Source organism: Cetorhinus maximus, chromosome 15 (genome assembly GCF_964194155.1).
Source record: "Cetorhinus maximus chromosome 15, sCetMax3.hap1.1, whole genome shotgun sequence".
In the NCBI taxonomy this organism is placed as follows: Eukaryota; Metazoa; Chordata; class Chondrichthyes; order Lamniformes; family Cetorhinidae; genus Cetorhinus; species Cetorhinus maximus.
In genome coordinates this window covers 92,313,770-92,335,490 of record NC_135893.1, presented here as the reverse complement: position 1 = coordinate 92,335,490, position 21,721 = coordinate 92,313,770, and the positions used below count along the sequence as shown (strand labels likewise).

Below are 21,721 nucleotides of genomic sequence, written 5' to 3'. Positions count from 1 at the left end.
AAATATTCTGCTGGTCTGGCAGCATCTGGAGAGAGAAACAGAGTTAACATTTTGCGCCTTGACATTTCATCAGAACTAGGTAAAGTTAGAAATGTAATAGGTTTCATGGAGGTGAAATCGGGGAGGATGGAGAAAGAGAAAAAGCGGGGGGGTCTTTGAAAGGGTGGAAGACAGGATAAGACATTACATAACAAAAAAGTTGGTGGACCAATTCTAACGTTCCCTTCTGATGAAAGGTCATGACCTGAAATGTCAACTCTGTTTTTCTCTCCACAGATGCTGCCAGACCTGCTGCCTATTTGCAGCATTTTCTGTTTTTATGCAAGTGCTGGTCTTTGTTTGATTCCTGATCATTTATAAAACTCCAGGCCTTGTTTTTGCAGTGTCAGAGAGGAGAGGGTGACTTACAAATCCCGGACCGGATCATGCATTACATCATGGCGTTGACAAACCAGCCAATCAGCGGCATCCCGCCCAGTGGTAGGGTGTTTGATTGACGTCGGCGTCAGCCACTCACAGTGGGGGACTGTGGGAGTCGCGGTGTGCGATTGGGTGGTTGGGAAGGTAGCGCTCCAATGAGCTGGGAGGGCGGTCCGGGTGACGGTTCTGCTTGTTGCCCGGTGGGAAGGGGAGGTTTTTTTTGGGGCTGAAACTTTAATGGCGGCCTGAGGGAGAGATGTGGTGCAGGGGAGCTGGAGCTGGAGCTTTGAGATGAAGAAAAGACAATTTATCTGGAAAGGTATTTATGATTTTATAATAATTCTTTAATAAAAAATTTAAAAAAAGGTTCTCCTTGTGGGCTAACAGCGGCCTCTGTCTGCCTTTTACTTCCATCATCTGCTCCATTTTCTTACAGGATGTTTAATGAGGAATTATTCACAGGCCTGAGGCACACTATACCCTTGAGTTTAAATCGCCACGGAGTCATAATCTGTAGACAAAATTATCCTTTAGTATTACGTTATAGAACTAAAAACCTGCAATATCAGTGAGTTAAGGATGGTTGGGTATTGATTAAATTCACCCAGGCAGAGGTTGCACCTCCGGTTGATTTCTTTAAAATGACTTGGATTTGAGTTCATTGGCTGGCACAAGTTCATTGGCTGGCACAGGTGGTGAGGTGTGAGTTCTGTTGGGAGTGTTTGTTTTTCTATTAATTCCTTTTACGTGCTTTATTTATTAAGAGTTCTTTATCCCACTGAAAAAAAAGTCTGCGGGATGAATTGAATGGTAACGCCGTGTGAAGGTGTCTGAAGTTAAAATTACTTCTAAAATAAAAGCCTTGGTGGGTTTTGCCTTTATCTTGGTGGATGGTTTAACAAAAGGGAGTTAAACATTTCTCTAAAACAAAAACAGAATTACCTGGAAAAACTCAGCAGGTCTGGCAGCATCGGTGGAGAAGAAAACAGTTGACGTTTCGAGTTCTCGTGACCCTTCGGCAGAACTGAAGTATAGTTAGGAGAGAGGTGAAATATAAGCTGGTCTAAGGTGGGGGGGTGGGGGGAGAGAGAAGTTGAGGGTGGGGTGGTTGTAGGGATAAGCAAGCAGTGATAGGAGCAGATAATCAAAAGATGTCACAGACAAAAGGATCAAAGAGGTGTTGAAGGTGGTGATATTATCTAAGAAAAGTGCTAATTAAGAATGGATGGCAGGATACTCAAGGTACAGCTCTAGTGGGGGTGGGGTGGAAAGACTAATAAAGTATTAGTTGTAGATTTAAAAATAATGGAAATAGGTGGGAAAAGAAGAATCTACATAAATTATTGAAAAAAAAGGGAGGGGGAAGAAATGGGGTGGGGATGGGGGGAGGGGGAGTTTAAGATCTAAAGTTGTTGAATTCAATATTCAGCCCGGAAGGCTGTAAAGTGCCTAGTCGGAAGATGAGGTGCTGTTCCTCCAGTTTGCGTTGGGCTTCACTGGAACAATGCAGCAAGCCAAGGACAGACATGTGGGCAAGAGAACAGGGTGGAGTGTTAAAATGGCAAGCGACATGGAGGTTTGGGTCTTTCTTGCGGACAGACCGCAGGTGTTCTGCAAAGCGGTCGCCCAGTTTGCGTTTGGTCTCTCCAATGTAGAGGAGACCGCATTGGGAGCAAAGAATGCAGTAGACTAAGTTAGGGGAAATGCAAGTGAAATGCTGCTTCTCTGTTGACTTTTGGAAAAGGGGACTGTGATAGTGGGAACATTTACATTTATGCTGGGCCTTATTATTTTTCAATCTCTCAAAACTCTTTGCAATGTTTAACTTTTGCAATGTCATGGTTATTGTAATGTAGGTGATATGGTTCACTCTTAAATGCCCTCTGAAATAGCCTAGGTAGCAGCTCGGTTGTATTAAACTGCTACAAAGTCAAAAAGGAATGAAATTGGATGGACCACTCTGTATCAACCTAGGCACTGGAAAATGAAAACGGCACACCCAGCCCTGTCGACCCTGCAAAGCCCTCCTTCCTTCACATCGCGTGGAGGGGGGGTTATGCTGAAATTGGGAGAGCTGCCCCACAGACTAATTGAGCAACAGGACTCCTTTATCTTGACCATGGCCTGGAGGAAGCACTAAGGGACGCTAGGGCACAGAATGCACTCTGGGTGGGGGGTGCTCAGTTTAGGTTCCTCCAGGGCCACTCAGCTCCTGACCTCATTACAGATTTGGCCCAAACATGGACAAAAGGTTGAGGTAAGTGTGACTGTCCTTGACATCAGGCAGCATTTGACTGCATGTGGCACCGAGGAGCCAAACTAAGTCAATGGTTATTGGTGGGCCTGGGCGGGGAGCTATCCTCTGGTTGGAGTCACGTCTCGCTCAAAGGAAATTGATTATAGTTGTTGGACATCAATCATCTCAGTCCCAGGATATTGCTGCAGGAGTTCTTCAGGGTGGTATCCTAGGCCCAGCCATCTTCAGCTGCTTCATCAATGACCTTCCCTCTACCAAAAGGTCAGAAGTGGGGATGTTCGCTGCATGTTCAATACCATTCATGACTCCTCGGATACTGAAGCAATCATGCCCATATGCAGCAAGACCTGGACAATGTTCAGGCTTGGGCTGATAAATTGCAAGTAACATTCATGCCACCCAAGTGCCAGGCAATGACCATCTCCAACAATGGAGAATCTAACCATCTGCCCATAACATTCAGTGGCATTATCATTGCCGAACCCCCCACTATCAACAATGTGGGAGTTGCCATTGACCAGAAACTAAACTAGACCAGCCATATAAATACTGTGGTTACAAGAACAGGTCAGAGGCTGGGAATTCTGCGGCAAGTAACTCACGTCCTGATTCCCCAAAGCTTGTCCATCATCTACAAGACACTAGTCAGGAGTTTGATGGAATACTCTCCACTTCTCTGGATAAGTGTAGTTCCAACAACTCTCAAGAAGCATGACACTATTCAGGACTTGGCAATCTGCTTGATTGGCACCCAATCCACCACCTTAAATATTCCCACACACCACTGCAGACCACAGTGGCAGCAGTGTGTACCATCTACAAGATGCACGGCAGCAACTCACCAAGGCTCCTTAAACAGCACCTTCCAAACCTGCGACCTCTACTACCAAAGAAGGACAAAGGCAGCAGATGTTTAGGAACACCACCGCCTGCAAGTTCCCCTCCAAGCCACACACCATCCCAACTTGGAACTATATCGCCATTCCTTCACTGTTGCTGGATCAAAATCCTGAAACTCCCTTCCTAACAGCACTGTGGGTGTACCTATGCCACATGGACTGCAGAGGTTCAAGAAGGCCGCTCTCCACCCATTTGAGGACTGTTGGGGATGAGCAATAAATGCTGGCCTATCCAGTGACATTCACATCCCATGAATGAATATATGTAAAAATAATGAATATTAACTATTACAGTATAAACTAGGCTAAAGGTAAAGGATGTGGTCAAAATTGGGAATGCTTTGAATCTAGCCCAAACTCTCATAAAAGGATTATGTGAGTGAGTTTGTTGACACAGGGTCAGAGAAGAAATGACAGCTTTGATATTATAATAACCAATTTTTCTACGATCTCTTTTGTCAATGACTCAATGTTTATTTGCACAAGATAGAGGTGTCAAGTGCTTATCGTTTCTGTTATTAATGCCTTAAAGATCTGGTTGACTGGCACTTTTATCGGATGGTAGCAACAGCATTGTTTTAAAATTATGAATGGGTGTGTTTTTAAGCAGCTCCACACATGCCATTGTTACTAAGGTTCATTGGTTCTGTACAGTGTCTTCTGGGTGAATGGAAGTTCCATGAGTTAGCATGGAGGGTGAGAGGGGCCATTGTGTGAGGGCCCTAAGTTTGCATGGAGGGTGTGGGAGGCCATTGGGGTGGTGGGGGGGCATGAGTTGGCATGGGGAGCCGATGGTGGTCAATGTCATAGACAACTGAGGCAGGCCTTTTAAGCAGCCCTTGTCAGCACTCAGTTACTCCTGTGGCTGTCTTCCATCTGCTTCCAAGGGCGATGGGCTCGACCCTCTCCCACACCTACACCCCGGAGTGAAAATTGGGCCTGACTGGGCACTTTCTATTGAGGCGTGTTGCTGAGTCGGAAAATTTCTTGACTTGAGCTACCCACCTCAGTAGCGCAAATCTGGCCCAAAACCTCAGATCATTCATGAGGATTACAAGATACTTGAATTGAACGGCTGCCTTCATTTATAATCTTTCTGACAGCTCTGTTATCACTGGGTCAGAAAGTTGTGAGGTTGAGGCCCAAATTAGGATTTAGACTTCTAATCTAACCCTATACTCCACCACTGTACTGCTGGAGTATTGAATTGTAGTGTTGCTATTTTTGGAAAAGGTGTGAAAACTGAGATCATAACTGCCTGTTTTGGTGATTCAGGTTGATGTACGATGCAATTCCAGGAAGAACAGGAGATTTCTCCGGTATTCTGGCCATTACTCCTCCTCTAAGCAACATCACCAAAAAACTGATCCAACTATTTGGCAACCTGATTGCTGTTTGTGGAATGTTGCTGGCCTATAATGGTTATGTTTGCCTAGGTAAGTTATTGCATGATATGTATTGACGTTTCAGTGCATTAAGACACTATATAAAAGAAAATTTATTACTAGCAGATTTCCTGTTGAATTGCTCACAGTAAGTGAGGGGCTGTCCAATAATGAGGAAACTGCCACCAAGTGGTACTTGTTCTTGCAAGGTTGCATTGCTCATCAATAATTGCAATTGATTTCACAATTGAGCAGCTTGCTCGGCCACTTCAGACTTCATTAAGACATAGTGTGCATCCGGAATTATGTAGGCAAGACTGGGTAGAATTGGCAAGATGTTAACCAGAGCAATACGTTTTTGTCATTAGATGGGTAATTTATATAAAAAACTGATGCACATCATGGATTTATGCACCGTCTTTTCGTGTTGTTGACTTCAGTTTGAACCCTGTCAATATGACCTATCCTGACAGTAACTATAACTGTGTTCTTTTTGGGTATGTGTCCACTGCACAAAACTTACAGCCATTTTGTGCTAAATAGACAATCTCAGTTGGAGGCCATGAAGGTGACTATTGTGGGAAATTGAATAATTCTCAGACAAGGGGACTGATTCTGCGTTGCAAAGCTTGTCTTTGCGTTCTTGACAATGGTCAAAATGGTATTTTCCTTTGGTGTAGGTTGGTTATTTTAAATTGTAGGCAGTCTCTTCAATTTAAATGGTTTTGAACTGACCAGGCTAGATACAATTTTAACATAACTTCTTGGCTTATAGAGCCATAGAGGTCTACGGCACAGAAAAAGGCCCTTGGGCCCATCGAGTCTACGCCGGTCAAGCAAGTACTGAACTATCCTAATCCCATTTTCCAGCACTAGGCCCATAACCTTGTATTCCAAGGCATTGCATTCTATTCCTCCAATGATGACCCCCAGGGCTTTGTGGCTTTAACCCTTGTTGCTACTTTTAATGATTTGTGTATCTGTACCCTTAAAACGCTTTGTGTCTCTATCCCATTTAAAGTCTTATTTTTCAAGGAAGAGGTTGCCTCCTTATTCTTCCTACCAAAATGCACCACTCACACTTACCTACAGTATATTGAAATGTGTTTGCCTTTTATACACCCAATTTATAGTTTCTTTTAATGTCATCCCGTATTTTGTTGCAGTCGTCCTCTTATAAACAATGCTCCTTCATTTCTGGTATTGATTCAAATCTAATCTAAATGGAGGAGAGGAAAATATAATTGATAACTGGATGTCCTATTTAGAGAATATTCCTACTGGTTCAGATCCCCAGTGCAAAACTATCCGTAATTCAACACTAAATGCATGAAATTAGCACCATAAGGACAGCTCGTGGGTAATGGCTGTATGAAAAAAAACTGGCACAAGTTTTTTGTTGTTGGGACAAGGTGACATTGACAAGGTTGCATTTATTGCCCAACTGACAGCTGAGGCTTGGTGGACTTTTAGGAGTCATCCACATATTGCAGACTGGAGTAGTTTGGGGTGACAGCAGCCCAGCAGTTTGAGTTACAGGTGATAGCCCGCCCACATATTAGCAGGTTTATTGAATTCATTTTCACATCTTTCCATGGTGGGACTTGAATTAACAACCTCTGATATTCCATTCCATTACTATACAACTTAGGGTTGTGGTAGTCAGCATAGCTAGAGAAGCATTGCCTTGCATTAACTAGTCCCAGACATGACCCTGGAGTATTTAATGGTTTCAGCAAGGAAAAAAAAGTTTTAACTCTTTAGCCTAGAGGTGGATTGTGGCCTAGGAGTTTGAGGCAGTGGATCATGGCTTCATTCAGTTCAGGGAGTCACTTCTGCTTTCAGATGCTGCAATGTTAATATCAGTTTCAGTCTAGCTCTTAAAAAATACTCAGTACTCCTGAGTGCTAAATGTAACAAGGGCAATTAACTCTCTTGCTTTTACTCACCTCCAACAATAAATTCGAGGAGCTCATGGACATTTTGTTAAAAAGATCAAGACTCTGTTCAGCTGCCTGTGCTGTTCCCTTCCTTCACCCTAGCCTTTTGGGCCTAACTTTGTCTAGGTTCCCTCCCGCCCTCCCCATCTTGATTTCAGACCTTTCCCTGGTTTCTTTCCTATCTCTCCTCGTGCCCTCTTCAAGCTCATCTCCTGCTCTCTCAATCCTATTCCCATGGAACTCCTGACTATGCAATTTCCCTTCCTGGATCCCATATTAGCTGACATTAACAGTGTTCTCTCCTCAAATACTGCTCCCTTCTCTTGCAAATCTGCCATCATCACCCCCTCCTCAAAAACCAACGCTTGATCCCTCCACCCTTGCAAACTACTAACCTAGCTCTAATCTTTCTTTCCGCATGGCTTGAACTTGTTGTCACCATCCTAATCCGTGCCTGTCTTTCTCGAAGCTTCATGTTTGAATTCCTCCAATCATGTTTCTGCCCCATCACAGTACTGAAACAGCTCCTATCAAAGTCACAAATGAAATCCTATGTGACTGTGACAAGGGTAAACTATACTTCTTGACCTGTCTGCAGAGTTTGACATGGTTGACAATGTGATTCTTTTCCAATGCCTCTCCACCATTGTCTGGCTAGGTGGGACTGCACACACTTGGTTCCATTCTTACCTATCCACTCATAGCCACCTGTAATGCCTCTGCTCCTGCACCGTTACCGATGGTGTTCCCCTCCTATTTCTCATCTACATGCTGCTAATTGACATCATCAGAAAACTAATCAGATTCCATATGTACTCTGACGAATACCAAACTCTACCTCATCTCTTGACCCCTCCAAGCTTCTGAACTGTTAAGATGGCTTGTCTGACATCCAGTACTGGATGAGCAGAAATTTCCTCCAACTGAATATGGGAAGACAAGCCATTGTCTTCAATCCCTGGCATAAACTCTTACCATCAACTTCATCCCTCTCCCTAGCAACTGTCTGAGCCTGAACCAATCTGTTCACAACCTTAATGTTATAGTTGACCCCAAGTTGAAATCTGACCACACATCTGCAACATTACTAAAATCGCTTATTTCCAATCTGCAACATCATCTGACTCCACCTTTGCCTCAGCTCATCATCTGTTCGTTCATGCCGTTGTTGACTCTAGACTTGATTATTCAACACCTTCCTGGCTAGCTTCCCACATTCTACCCTTTGCAAACTTGAAGTCATCCAGATCTCTGCTGCTGTGCCCTAACTATCATCAAGTCCTTCTCCCACCTTCCCTGTGCTTGTTGACTGACGTTGGATTTGGGTAAGCAAAGTCTCGATTTTGAAAGTTCTCATCTTTGTTTTCAATACCCTCCATGGCCTCACCCCACCCTAACACTATAATCTCCTCCAACCGTACAGCAGCTACTCAAGATCTCTGTGCTCTGTCAATTGGGACCTCTTGTGCATCCGCATTTTGATCACTTCACCGTTGGTGGCTATGCCTTCAGTTGCCAAGATCCTAAATTTTAGAATTTTTTCCTTCCACCTTTTCTCTTTTCTCCTTTTAAGGCGCTTCTTGAAACCTCTTTGACCAAGAGGCTTTTGGCCATCGATTTTAATATCTCCTTATTTGGCTAGGTATCCAGTTTTGTTTGAGAACACTCCTGTAAAGCATCTTGAGACGTTTTATTACTGTAAAGACATTCTATAAATGCAATTTGTTGTTGAAATGAATGAAGCTGTTTCCTCTAGTTGACAATGCAAATGAGATATGTCTTAATACACTTTTAATTATAGCTTCCTGTTGCTGCGATGAGAAGAAAATCAAGCCTGCAAAGCTTCAGTTGTGATCAAATGGAGGGTGATGTGGGATTCCGCAATAGGCAAAAATACAAGGAACTGGAGAGGGAGGAGCTGGAGGACAGTACATTACCAGAGCCATCTTGTCAGCTCTCTGCCAATGAATTTTCCTGTCATTGCTGCTATGAAATTTTAGTAAACCCAACTACTTTAAACTGTGGACACAGTTTCTGCCGACATTGCTTGGCACTGTGGTGGGATGCTTCCAGGAAAACAGAATGCCCAGAATGCAGAGAAAAATGGGAGGGATTTCCTAAAGTTAACATTGTCTTAAGGTATGGAATTTTGAAAGCATCTTGTCATGTGAACAAAATATCATTCAGAAGCTCAGGGCAAAATGACATGAATTTTGTATTAAATGGAACAAAATGCTATATATAATCAAAGTAATTAATTTTATAAATACCTACATGCGCTTTTTGCTTTTTATTTCGGACTGTGGAATTGACAATCTTCAAAACTTTTAATGATGATTCACTTTTCTACTGTATGCTTACAGGTGCATTATTTTTCCCTGTGCTAGCTTTTACTTGCAGACCTAGTAGTTCACTTTTGTCAGCATGTCTGAAGGTAGCTTTATTTTAGCTAACTCATAGCAATGTCGTCAGTTGTTGTACTAAACTCCCAATTTATGTTTTGTCTGTAAGTGACTCTGCTAACTAAATTTTTTGTAGCCAGAAAAACAGCTGAAATTGCATTATGATACCATTGTCATTGTATGTATCGTGGCCACATGGTTGCCATGGCCAATGAGCAGCAGTTATCATTGATCAATGATAGATAAAAATGTTTTATTCTCTTTGTTCCATGGACAAACACGGTGTTCAAAGCACAATGAATAGGAATTAGCACAAAGGTTCAGCTGATCACCAGGCATCACTGTCTGTATTGCACAGCTCTCAATTTTATATGAAACTTTATAGTCCACTTATGACCCTGGAAACGGTCTTGAAGCATTTTTATTGTAGCGCTCAAAATTTCAATTGAAAGTGGTTGTCTTTCTAGCAATCTCAACAATCCCCCGATCAGTACTGGCCATAACGTTGCTGAAAAATAATACATCCACGTATTGAATATAAAAGCATTAGTAGATGCACTTTTTTCTACAAATTGTATATGAACATTACCAAAGTAGGTTTTGTTTTTTTAACAGGGGGAATGGAATTGATAAAGTTCTAGCTGTGACTCCCTCTCCTGCTTTATGATTATTGTTATATTTCATGTTCATTGATTAGGAACTTTGCAAATGTTGATCTAATTCTTTGAATAGACATTTTAATTCAACTTGAAAACAACTTTTTGATCTTTGTTTAAATGACCGTTTATGCACTCAAAGTCTCCATACAAAGGCTGTGCACATCCCTAAATTAAATCTTGGTCATGATTATTGTCTGATCTAGTTCCTTCATCTTGCTTGAAGAATCAATATAGGGGGGATGCATTGCTGTTGTTTTCTCACTTGTTTGGGAATTCGAACTGAGTGAAACATTGAAATTGGACATTGGAATTTTTGGTCTTGTGATGTGAGCCTCCTCATAACTATGCTATGAGAATGTTCCTCTGCTTAACTTGATTTCATGCCAGTCTTTCCTTAGTCTTTCTTGGCCTTTCAAGCTGGCTGGTATAATCCAACAGTGCTCAGGATTCTGGCAATTGAGAGAGGTTTTTTTTTTCTCTGCTTCACTTTGTAAAAGGGACTGTGGAGGAATGTAGCACTGGGCCTTTTTAAAACTTTGGAACTCAGGCTATTTGTCATGATCTGGAATTTTTCATGTTTCCCATTTGCTTTGTCTTTCAGTCTCCATTGCAAAGTAAGCAGCCTGAACATTCTAATAATTGAATTTTCTACTGGGGCTAACTATTTTAATTTGTTTTTCTTTTGAGAGCAAATTGATAGGATATTAATCCAAGCATTTAAATGTTGAACTATTTGATTATTTACACAGTTTGGATTTTTGCAACATTACCAGGATTTTTTTCCCTCAATTTTCTTTTACCTCTTGTCTCCCAATAGCACTGACTACTGCTGGGGCAAATTTGCATGGACACTGGCAGTCCACCAGGTCTTGCTCCAATTAAGCATTATTGATGTTTGAGCCTAAGCAGTGAGCTTTAACAGGCTTTGGACTTTCAAGGATATAACAGCTGAGCTTATGTCTTCAGCCAATGCCGAAACATGAGGACTTTCAAGTTCAGGGGTTTGGGGGGAGTGGACAGAGGAGGTGATCAGGAGCCGATTATTGCAACCTTGGCTTAAGCTTTGTGGATGTGGCTCAGACCAAGAATTGAACCTTGTATGGCTCAATGTCATTTGAGGCAGTGCAGTTACCAACTGAGCCATTCAGAGGATGAGGAAGCTGTTCCAATCAAAATTGTGCCTATAGAGATTTATATTCTTATAATCCATTTCATAACCAATCACCCGCAAGAAAATGCACAAGACCTACAGGATTTGCCAGTAATTGCTATTAATTCTAGTTACCTCTTGATTTATCTCTTTCATCCTTCATGATGACCTGAACTATGGCAGCTATCCCTTCAGCTCGAGCTTCTGTTTTTCTATTATAAAAGCAGTCAAATGCTTTCACGTCTTTAAGTTATGTATATTTGCCTTGTTTTGTGTCCCCACCCTTACCAGGGATGCTGTTGAAAAGCTGTTCCCTGATGATGTCGCACGACGACAGGAGGAGACACAGAACAACATAAAAATCTCAAATAGCATTTTGGCTTTCCAGAAATATGGTAATGAACAGTCAAGAGCTTTTAATAACTCGGGGCAATGGCGACGAGGAGGTGGCTTTTTCTCAGGAGTGCTAACTTCTTTAACCTGTGTGGCAGTAAGTATCTGTTTAAAGTCCTGTTATATTGGTATGCATACTCATCATTTTAGACTCCAGTTGAGTGATTAAATAATCTTTGATTTGTACTCGGAAGATTTACTAAATGACGTGTTTTCCAACCTCTTGATATGATTACTAAAATTACTGCAGCATGCATAATCGCTTTATAAATGTATTTTTAATGAAAGGTAGAAAAAAGATTAATACCCCGTTTGCACTACTTAGTCCTCCACTAAGTAAACAAACTGATTTCTGCAGTGGAGGAAAACTGTTCAAGGGGTAATGATTTTGCATTATTATTTTATCACTTAATCATTCTATTCTTTTATCTGATTTAACAGTTGTATCAAGTTTGGCACAAAGCCAAATAGAATGAAAATTTAATTGCAATTACAATATATAAATTAAAGTGCACTACAATTTTTTAGAAGGCTGTCATTCACCAAACTTAACCAAGAAGGTGAAACAACTGAGACAATATGAAGAAGAGTCATACGGACTCCATGTTAACACTCTTTCTCTCTCTCTCCACAGATGTTGCCAGACCTGCTGAGTTTTTCAAACATTTTCTGCCTTTATTTCGGATTTCCAGCATCTGCAGTATTTTGCTTTTATCTTAGTGAGAAACTTTCTGTCCGTTTTGCGTTGCTATTACAATCACCCCATCAGCAAGAGAACCTTCTTTAGAGGCTTTCATTTTTTCATTAGTAAGACAGAGTATCTGACCTGGTTTGTTGCCTAAAAGCACTTACCGGATTAATTGTTAAGTTTTTGAGCCCTAGCACTCGATAAGGTAAAAAAGACTCAAACATCACTGAATTGGTTACCTAGGCAATTTTCACACCTCGACAAAAACTGCTTGTTAAAAGAATTTGTGTTTTTGACGGTCTATTTATTAACACATTGGCTTTAGTGAAGACTATTAGTTCAATGAGCGGTCATCGACCTGAATTGTTACCTCTGTTTCTCTCTCCACGGATGCTGTTGCCTGACCCGCTGAGGCTTTTCAGCATTTTCTGTTTTTATTTCAGATTTCCAGCATCCTTTCTATTTTGATTTTGAAATTAATTGTTTTATTCCTTTTGATGGGGAAGCAGTCATTGTAAAAATTGGAAAGGGGATTTATGCTTGAAGATTTTATTCTCAAACATTTAGTTTTCAATTCACTTAAGTGGGCTTGACTGTAGCAGTATTTATCCCTAAACTTTCTGAATATGGTTCCTTTTGACTTTGTACTGATCCTGATAAATTTCCAAATGATATTGATTGTTTTTATTTAATCATTCACACTTAATGAAGCTTATACACTACAGCTGGGGTCCTATGCTTATAGTCCCCAATTTTACGAGATGTTCATCTGAATGAGGAAGGAAATCAAAGGCTGGTTAGTGCCCAGGTGAAAACCACCAGCCTTACAATAGAAAAGAGTTGTTTCTCTTGATTTTAAGAAAAAGTGTTACCCTGAGTTTAATGTTTGCCTATTTCCTGCATTCTCCAGCTTTAGCGGGTACACAGTAACATTGAATTTAAAGAGGACAGACTGTAAATTCAAAGTTATGAATACTTAAGTGCAGGACATAAAAATGTGATGCTAATTAAATTGCTATTATAGGATATTAGCACTGAAGCTCTTTGCCTTGGTTATTTCTTATGCTAGGTGGTGTTTCTAGTTTATCTCTGGAGTAGAGAAACTGAAAAAGATCTCCTCGTACACAAACCGGTGACTAAATGGACTGCAAAGGAAGTGACTCTCTGGTTAGAACAGTTGGGTCAATGGGCTACTGTTTACAAGGAGAGGTTTTTAGAGGAGGAAGTTAATGGAAGGTGAGGCTTACCTTTTGAATTCAACTATACAAAGTCACTGTCTCTAGTGTAATTGTGGACTTGGGCCTTTGGCAATTCTCCCAACAGTAACATTGAAAGGAATTTCAGGAGGATGCTTCTGAACTATAATTCTATACCATAGTAATTTGGAATCTCTCTCTCTCTCGCACTATGTGGAGTTGAGACATACATCTCATCGAATCCAAACAGTGAACTCTTAAAATATCAATATTTTAGGCCATTCATCTCACTATCTTATGTGTAATAGGGTTTGTATGGGAAATTGTTCCCCTACTGAAGCCATTTTCTGCACTGCAAAGTTTCAATTGACAAGACTGCTCGTCAAAAGCTTCCCCTATCAAAGTCCTGGCTGTTTGGAATGAAATTTACCTCCAGTATAGGTGGTTTTCAGAAGATAATTTTTCACTTAAGAGCAATTTTCCTATTTATTTTTGGACTTGAACAGAATTGTTTGGTTGAAGGGATCCAAAATAAAAAGAATCTAAATTATCTTAGGATTTGATTTTATTCTTTGTAAAAACAACTGATATAACCTTTTAACATAAGGTTAGACCAGTGCAGTATAGTGGACAATAGTGTTCAATCTCAGCACATTGAGACTGATTTGACAGAAGATTTAATAAATTACATTAAAATGAAATCTCTAGTTTAGTTTGTTTGTTCAAAGCTTTCTGTTCTTTCATTAAATATATTTTAGGCTATTATTGACTCTAGGCGAAGAAGAGTTTTCAAAGCCTCCTTTCAACATTGAGAGAGAGCTTCATAGAAAAGCCATACTAATGGAATTAGATAATGTAAAAGCACTTGGAGTGAAACCCCCTCAGAATCTCTGGGAATACAAGGTAACTGTTTTTGAAATGAAACAGCCTGTTTAGTGTCTTTTTTCCAGAAGTGCAGTGAATTATCTTTTTTGCATGTTCCTTGATGAGGGATGTAGGGTTTGATTTTATGGCCCCCTTCCAGATGTGTTTTTGGCGGTGGGGAGCGTAAAATACAAAGGGTGGCAAGCCCACTACTTTCCTGCCCATCCCAGGGCAGTTCCCCATAATGCGGCAGGTGGGCAAGCGTTGAAATTGACAGCCTGCCTGCCATTTTTAAATAAATAATTATGGTCAATTGAGCTTGTTACCAAGCCAATTGACCTGAATAATACACTGCCTGCTCCATAATACGATTGGTGTGGGCAGGCCATTTTAAAAAAAAATGAACTGCTTAAAAGGCAGGAAGTGGGGTGGGGTGGGTTACGTTCCTTGGAAGATGCTCTGTGTGCATCAGGGGCACCTTCATCCCAAGATGATATTGTTTGTTCCTTGTTCCTTTGTTCCTTGCCGCCTGGCCTCCAATACCTGCCCCCTCACCCTGCTCCCTAGGCTGTCCGATTCCCCCCTGCTCAAACAGGCCTGCCTTGTCATTCTTCTCTTCCTCATGGAGCTGCTTGTGGTCCCACTACTCAGTTCTAACGGTGCTGGGACTGCTAGAACTGCAGGCCGCTCGGGTTAGCCGACAGGCCTCGAGAGCGGGACTTGCTCCCACTGAGAAGCTGAAGTTCTACCCTTAACTCTTTCTTGCCGGCCCACAGCGCATTATTGCTGCTGGTAGTTTTGTTTAACATAGCTCAGCTGCCGTCCAACATTTCTTCCCCGGGGCGAGCAATATCTTCTCTTTCCCCCCCCACCACTGTAAAATTCAACGCATAAATTTGTTAATCTCAAGTTCTCAGTGCTAGAGAGGGAGCTTTGTGCCATAGGAGATGCGTTTTGATGTCATCAGTCTGAGATATATAACATTGTACTTCTATTTTAATTGATTCTTAATGTGTTAACATTTAGGTTGCACTTTTTAAGATACATTATATTCTGATTGGCTAATTGGTGTTCTCACTTATCCTCTGCATGGTTTTAATTGTCTAAAATTAACTAAGTTCAGTAAGTATTTTTTCTTTGCTTGCTGTCAAATACAGGCAATGCATGTAGGCAAGTCACTGTTTCTGCTGTATGCACTGAAGAGCTCCCCACGGTTGACCATGCTGTATCTCTACCTGTTTGATTACTCAGAACTATTTCTCCCACTTATTCATACCATTTCTCCTGAGAAAACTGAGATGACTGAGGATGCAGATATTTTTCGCAAGTACTGGGTAAGTAGTACAGGGATTCTGTTGCTTTCTTCTTAAATAAAACAATCATTTAAGGAAATTACCTATTTGTATTAGTGAATATACTAGATTGGTTATTGTTTTCAACTTTTTACTTTGATTTTTGCAGTATTAAAACACTTATTAACGAACAGGCATGAAAGTTAATTCCTTTGGTTATCGTTTGAGCCTTGTACACTCTTTCCTTTCACCTTTGCACATGGCATCACACTTGCATTTGAGCTGAGGTCAGTCTTGATTTGTTCCAAGGTTATTTTTGGATTTACCCTTCAGGTTTGTAGGAGTGCCTCCCAGCAGGTTACCCTATGCACAGCTGCAGCATAATTTGTCAACTCCAATGTTTTCAATTTCTTTGAACTGGCCATCTTTTCGTTTTACATTGAATGTCTTGATAGGTTTTCATAGAAAGTTTACTTTGGGTATGGTTTCACAGGTCTTGGCAACTCCAATACTTGACCAAATTGTCTGTCTTGTGTGAACTAGAGAATGAAAATAAGAGCCTTATTCAACTGAGTGTGCAATTCTCTCCTCATCTAAATTTCCCATATGTACTACTTTCTCATTCTCACTGACCTATTTTGGCTGCCTGTCCCTCAGTGTCATCTTCTATAACTTCTGCCATTAGCTCACCCCATTCTTTCTTTGCAAGTCAGCATGATATCCCCTCTTGAATGCTCCAGTCCTCTGATTTGTACCGTCTTGGTCATACCCTCAACTTCCTTTCTAAATTTCTCAACCCCGCTCCAGTGTAAAAAAACATTCCTTTTAACCTTTTTGGTCACCCCTCCTAATCGCATGTGCTCTCTTCCTGGCTCAGCATCTCTTTGCTTGTTCCTATTGGACCAAATCTTTGACATTAAAAGCATAATGTCAATGTTGATTTTTAAGTTACTGGACAGTAACCTGGAACTTAATCTAGACCATTTCCTCACTCGCCAGGCCAAGGGCTGCAGATGTAAATTATAACATGAGATTCCTAAGTGAGCATCTAGTGGAACTTCAGTTTTATTGGTCACTGCTGTGCTATGAGATGAACATATCTATTTAGGTGCTGGAATCTATTATAAGTGGGTTGACATTACAGTTGTTTACTGAGCAAATCTTCTGAAATATATTATGAAATTTCACTTATGAAAGCTATATTTTTCCTGAATGTGTACAGTTACTTTGCCAATCTTTGTTTTTAAAGTCTGATGACATCAGCTTGAAGCAGTGGGCTGAGTTCCTTGTGAAATACTCCCTGATTCCATATCAGTTAATTGCTGAATTTGCTTGGGATTGGTTGGATATGCACTATTGGACATCACGTTTTATAATCGTGAATGCAATGCTTCTATCAGTCTTGGAAGGCTTTGCATTCTGGAGACTCTGGTCAAGAGGAGGACTCAGGTATATAAGAGTTGAAGCTGCTTCTACTGTGTTGTTAATGAGTAACTGAAAGTGATTCTCTCCTGAAAGTTGAGTACGCAAAAAACTGAATGCTGTGTGGGAATCTAGCGGTTATAATACTACCTATATTTTGGCCTCCTTTCTCCCCGAATATTAAAAGATCACGTAAAAGACTGGTAACAAGGGAAGGAGGTACAGAGGAACAATAAAATGGGAGTTTAACGGTGGTTCTGTAAAGAATTTATTACCTTTAAGTGTTGTGATGTCTAATTTTATTTAAATTAGCCATGTATTTTAAAGAAGCTCTTACACAAATTCCATATGTTCAGTATTGAAGATTTCCTTTTTAAAGCTTTAGAATAATTTTCTAATTAAGTCAGTATAAATATTCATCAGAGTAGTGAATCTTGCCACCTTTGTATTCCCAAGTAGCTTTATTACACTGATTTAACTTTTATTGATATACTTCTGACCATGGGCTTTTGCAAATTTACCCTAACTAAAATCATGAATGACATTTTATGACTGTTACATCATACGTTCTTGCCCTCCTTGTTACAAACATATGAACATATGAAATAGGAGCAGAAGTAGGCCATTTGGCCCCTCGAGCCTCCTCCGCCATTCAATAAGATAATGGTTGATCTGTTTGTGTTTTGAATTCCACATTCCTATCTACCCTAATAACCTTTGATTCCCTTGCATGACAAGAATCTATTTACCTCTGCCTTAAAAATATTCAATGACCCTGCCTCCACTGCCTTCTGAGGCAGTGTGTTCCAAATTCAGACAAACCTCAGAGAAAAATATTCTCTGCATCTCTGCCCTAAAGGGGCAACCCCTGATTTTAAAACAGGGCCCCCTTGGTCTGGACTCACACATAAGAGGTAACATCCTTTCCACATCCATCTTGTCAATACCATTCAGGATCTTATATACTTCAATCAGGTCACCCCTCACTCTTCTGAACTCCAGTGAAAATGAGCCCAGTCTGTCTAACCTTTCCTCATAAGACAACCTGCTCATTAGAGGTATCAATCTAGTAAATCTGCTCTGAACTACGTCCAACGCACTTACATCTTTCCTTAAATCAGGAGACCAAAACTGCATACGATATTTGAGATGTGGTCTCTCCAATGCCCTGTATAACTGAAGCATAATATCATTACTTTTATGTTCATTTCCTCCCATGGTGAGGGATAGCATTCCATTAGCCGTCTTAATTACTTGCTGTACCTGCATACTAACTTTTTGTGACTCATGCACTAGAACGCCTAGATCCCTCTGCATCTTGAAATTTTGCAGCTATTCTCCATTTAAACATTACTCTGCTTTTTTTATTCTTCCTGCCAAAGTGAACAACTTCACATTTTTCCACATTATATTCCATCTGCCAGATTTTTGCCCACTCACTCCACCTATCTATATTTGTCTGCGACCTCCTTTTGTACTCTTCACAACATACTTTCCTACCTATCTTTGTGTCAACTTTAGCTACCATGCCTTCACGCCCCTCATTTAAGTCATTGTTATGAATTGTAAAATGTTGAGGCCCCAGTACAGATCCCTGCGGGACTCCACTCGTCACATCCTGCCAATTGGAAGAAGCCTCATTTATGCAAGCTCTGTTTTCTGCTAGCCAGCCAATCTTCTATCCATGCTAATATGTTACCCATCTACACCATGAGTTTTTATTTTCTGCAGTAACCTTTGATGAGGCTGTATCAAATGCCTTCTGGAAATCCAAATATAGCACGTCGACATGCTCCCCTTTATCCACGGCACATGTTACTCCTTCAAAGAACTCCAATGAATTAGTTAAACATGATTTTCCTTTCACAAAACCAGACTGACTCTTCCCAATTACCTTGAGTTTCTCTAAGTGCCCAGCTATAACCTCCTTATTGGTCGATTCTAACATTTTCACTACAACAGGCATCAAGCTAACTGGCCTATGGTTTTCTGTTTTCTGTCTGTCTCCCTTCTTGAATAGAGGTGTTATATTTGCTACTTTCCAGTCTGGAACCTTTCCAGAATCTAGGGAATTTTTGGAAAATTGACATCCACACATCTACCTCATTAGCCACCTTTTTTAAGACCCTAGGATGAAGCCCATCAGGACCTGGAGACTTGTCAAGCCACAGCTCCATCAGTTTGCTTAGTGCTGCTTCCCTAGTGATCCTCCAGTATTTGATATAATTGACTAGATCTAAATGACTACCCTTGCATGCTTCCATTCCTACCTATCCAGATGTAGCCAATGCATTCCCATCAATGGTTGTCTGTCTTCTCCTGCATATCTGCTTCCTGATCCAGTGATTTATCCATGGTCCCATCCTCTTCATCTACAACCTCAGCAACATCATCTGTGACACAGGGCTAGCTTTCACATTGTGTATACTAATGAATTCACTTGACCCTTTGACTGTCTGTGTTGTCAGGCTGGTTGTTTCATATCAAATCTCGAATGATCACAGCTTTTTCAAAAGTTGGTATCTTCGGTTCTGACCACAAACTCTTCTCCCTTGTGAACTGATTTCGCTCCCCTCCGTGGCTGCTGTCTTGGACCATTTACTACTTTGACGTCCTGTTTGACATCTGAGCTGAGCTTCAAATCCCACATCCTGTTCATCAATTTTACAATTTAATTTAAATAAATTAGTATTCTAATATTTTTAATCCATGGATTATGCAAATAATTGCAATATTCTCTTCTAGGAGTATTCCTCAGAAAATGTGGAGTCATTTCTGGAAGGTGTCAAGCCAAGGAATCCTTGTTGCTATTTTGTGGCCAATAATTCCTCAATTTATTTGTGACTGTTTATTTTACTGGGCTTTGTACTTCAATCCAATTATAAATATTGACCTGGTGGTCAAGGAAGTCCGGCGTTTTGAAACTGAAATACCATGAATATTTGTGACTAAAGTGGAGCTGTCATGCCCAAGAACAATTTATTACAAAAGAACTGTTAATGGTGTACATATCTGTAAATACTGTTTCACAGTTTCTAGCCATTTGCGCAAACATACTGAAGCAAATGTTCAGAAATGACTGTATAATTCAGAGTTTAAAGAACTCAAATCTTAAATCTGTATTCCTTTGTTCAGCTATGTAGAAGTTAATATGCTATGACTGTGGACTGATTACCATTCTGTAAGGGTATTCTTCAGTACTGATTACTGCAATTAACATAATCTTGTCCTTACGCAACTGATTTCCTGCATTTTTAACTTCTACATTTCTCCTTTGTTTCCCACCTCTCAAATTTCACCCAGGAAAGTAATTGCTTTTACATCTGGAGAAGTTTTTTTTGTATAGTACAATAACACTTGCAATTCTGCAAACTACATGTGCCAAGTCACCCTGTACGTTTTCTTGTATGTCAAGGGCTACAGTACATCATGTATCATAAATGTAAATTGTGGACAGATGACAAAGTTTCAACTCCTATATTTAACACTTGTCTTCATAAATAATTTATTTGGCTGATTTGAATTTTTGAAGTTGAATATAAAACCTGTGAATTTTTGTAATCAATTTGCTGAATAAACTCTATTTTTGCATTTCTTTTATGGTTAATCATACTGGAATAGCACATTGTTAAAGCAATATAGCTGATTGAATGAATGTAAATGGTGACCTGCAATCTTGTTTCCTACCATTGAAATTGTCAGTTTCTGAAAAGTGATTAAATTGAGTTTTTTTAAAATGATGTAAGTTTGCCTTTTTCAGGGAAATTTAAAATGATATTCAATTGTTGTTTATATCTGCCTCTCCATGAAAAGAAAATATACAGTAGGAATGTCAACATCTGAAAAAGTCTGATGTTTCAAGGACAAGGGGCGTTTGTTTTCGTTTTCAATATTTTCTGTTTATTTTCTTTAAACCTGATTGATGAACGGGCTACATTTCACTAAAGGTTAGGATACAGTAGTGAATTGCATTGCTTCAGTGAAACCTTCTTAAAATCGCCATTTGTTTTAATTTATTAATTTGTTGCCCATCCCTAATTGCCCTTGAGAAGGTGGTGATGAGCCCCGTTCTTGAACTGCTGCAGTCCATGTGGTGTAGGTACACCCACAGTGCGGTTAGAAAGGGAAATCCAGGATTTTGACCTAGCGACAGTGGAAGAATAGCAATATTATTCCAAGTCAGGATGGTGTGTGGCTTGGAGGGGAACTTGCAGATGGTGGTGTTCCCATGCATCTGCTGCCCTTGTCCTTCTAAGTGGTAGAGGTCGTGGGTTTAGAAGGTGCTGTCGAAGGAGCCTTGGTGAGTCGCTGCAATGTGTCTTGTACATGATACACACTCTGTCGCTGGTAGAGGGAGTGAATGTTTAAAGTGGTGAATGGGGTACCAATCAAGCAGGCTGCTTTGTCCTGGATGGTGTCAAGCTTTTTGAGTGTTATTGGAGCTGCACTCGTCCCAGCAAGTGGGAGAGTATTCCATCACAGCCCTGACTTGTGCCTTGTAAATGGCGGACAGGCTTGGGGGAGTCAGGAGGTGAGCTACTCACTGCAGAATTCCCAGCCTCTGAATTGCCCTTGTAGCATTTATATGGCTGGTGCAGTTCAGATACTGGTCAATGATAACCCTCAGGATTTTGATAGTGGAGGATTAGGCGATGGAAATGCCATTGAATGTCTAGAGGAGATGGTTAGATTCTCCCTTGTTAGAGATGGTCATTGCCTGGCACTTGTGTGGTGCAAATGTTACTTGCCACTTA

At 40.6% G+C, this 21,721-nt stretch overlaps 1 protein-coding gene across 1 annotated transcript; it reads left to right on the top strand.

The window, feature by feature from the left end:
• Nucleotides 1-615: 615 nt before the first annotated feature.
• Nucleotides 616-20,704, top strand: LOC144690967 (bifunctional apoptosis regulator-like). The gene is made up of 9 exons (XM_078558905.1): nt 616-739; nt 4,852-5,012; nt 8,703-9,040; nt 11,404-11,602; nt 13,263-13,429; nt 14,148-14,292; nt 15,411-15,587; nt 16,795-16,994; nt 19,713-20,704. Exons 3-9 carry the CDS (start codon nt 8,718-8,720, stop codon nt 19,903-19,905), a joined length of 1,404 nt encoding a protein of 467 aa, XP_078415031.1. The 5' UTR covers nt 616-739; nt 4,852-5,012; nt 8,703-8,717; the 3' UTR covers nt 19,906-20,704.
• The last annotated feature ends 1,017 nt before the right edge of the window (nt 20,705-21,721 follow it).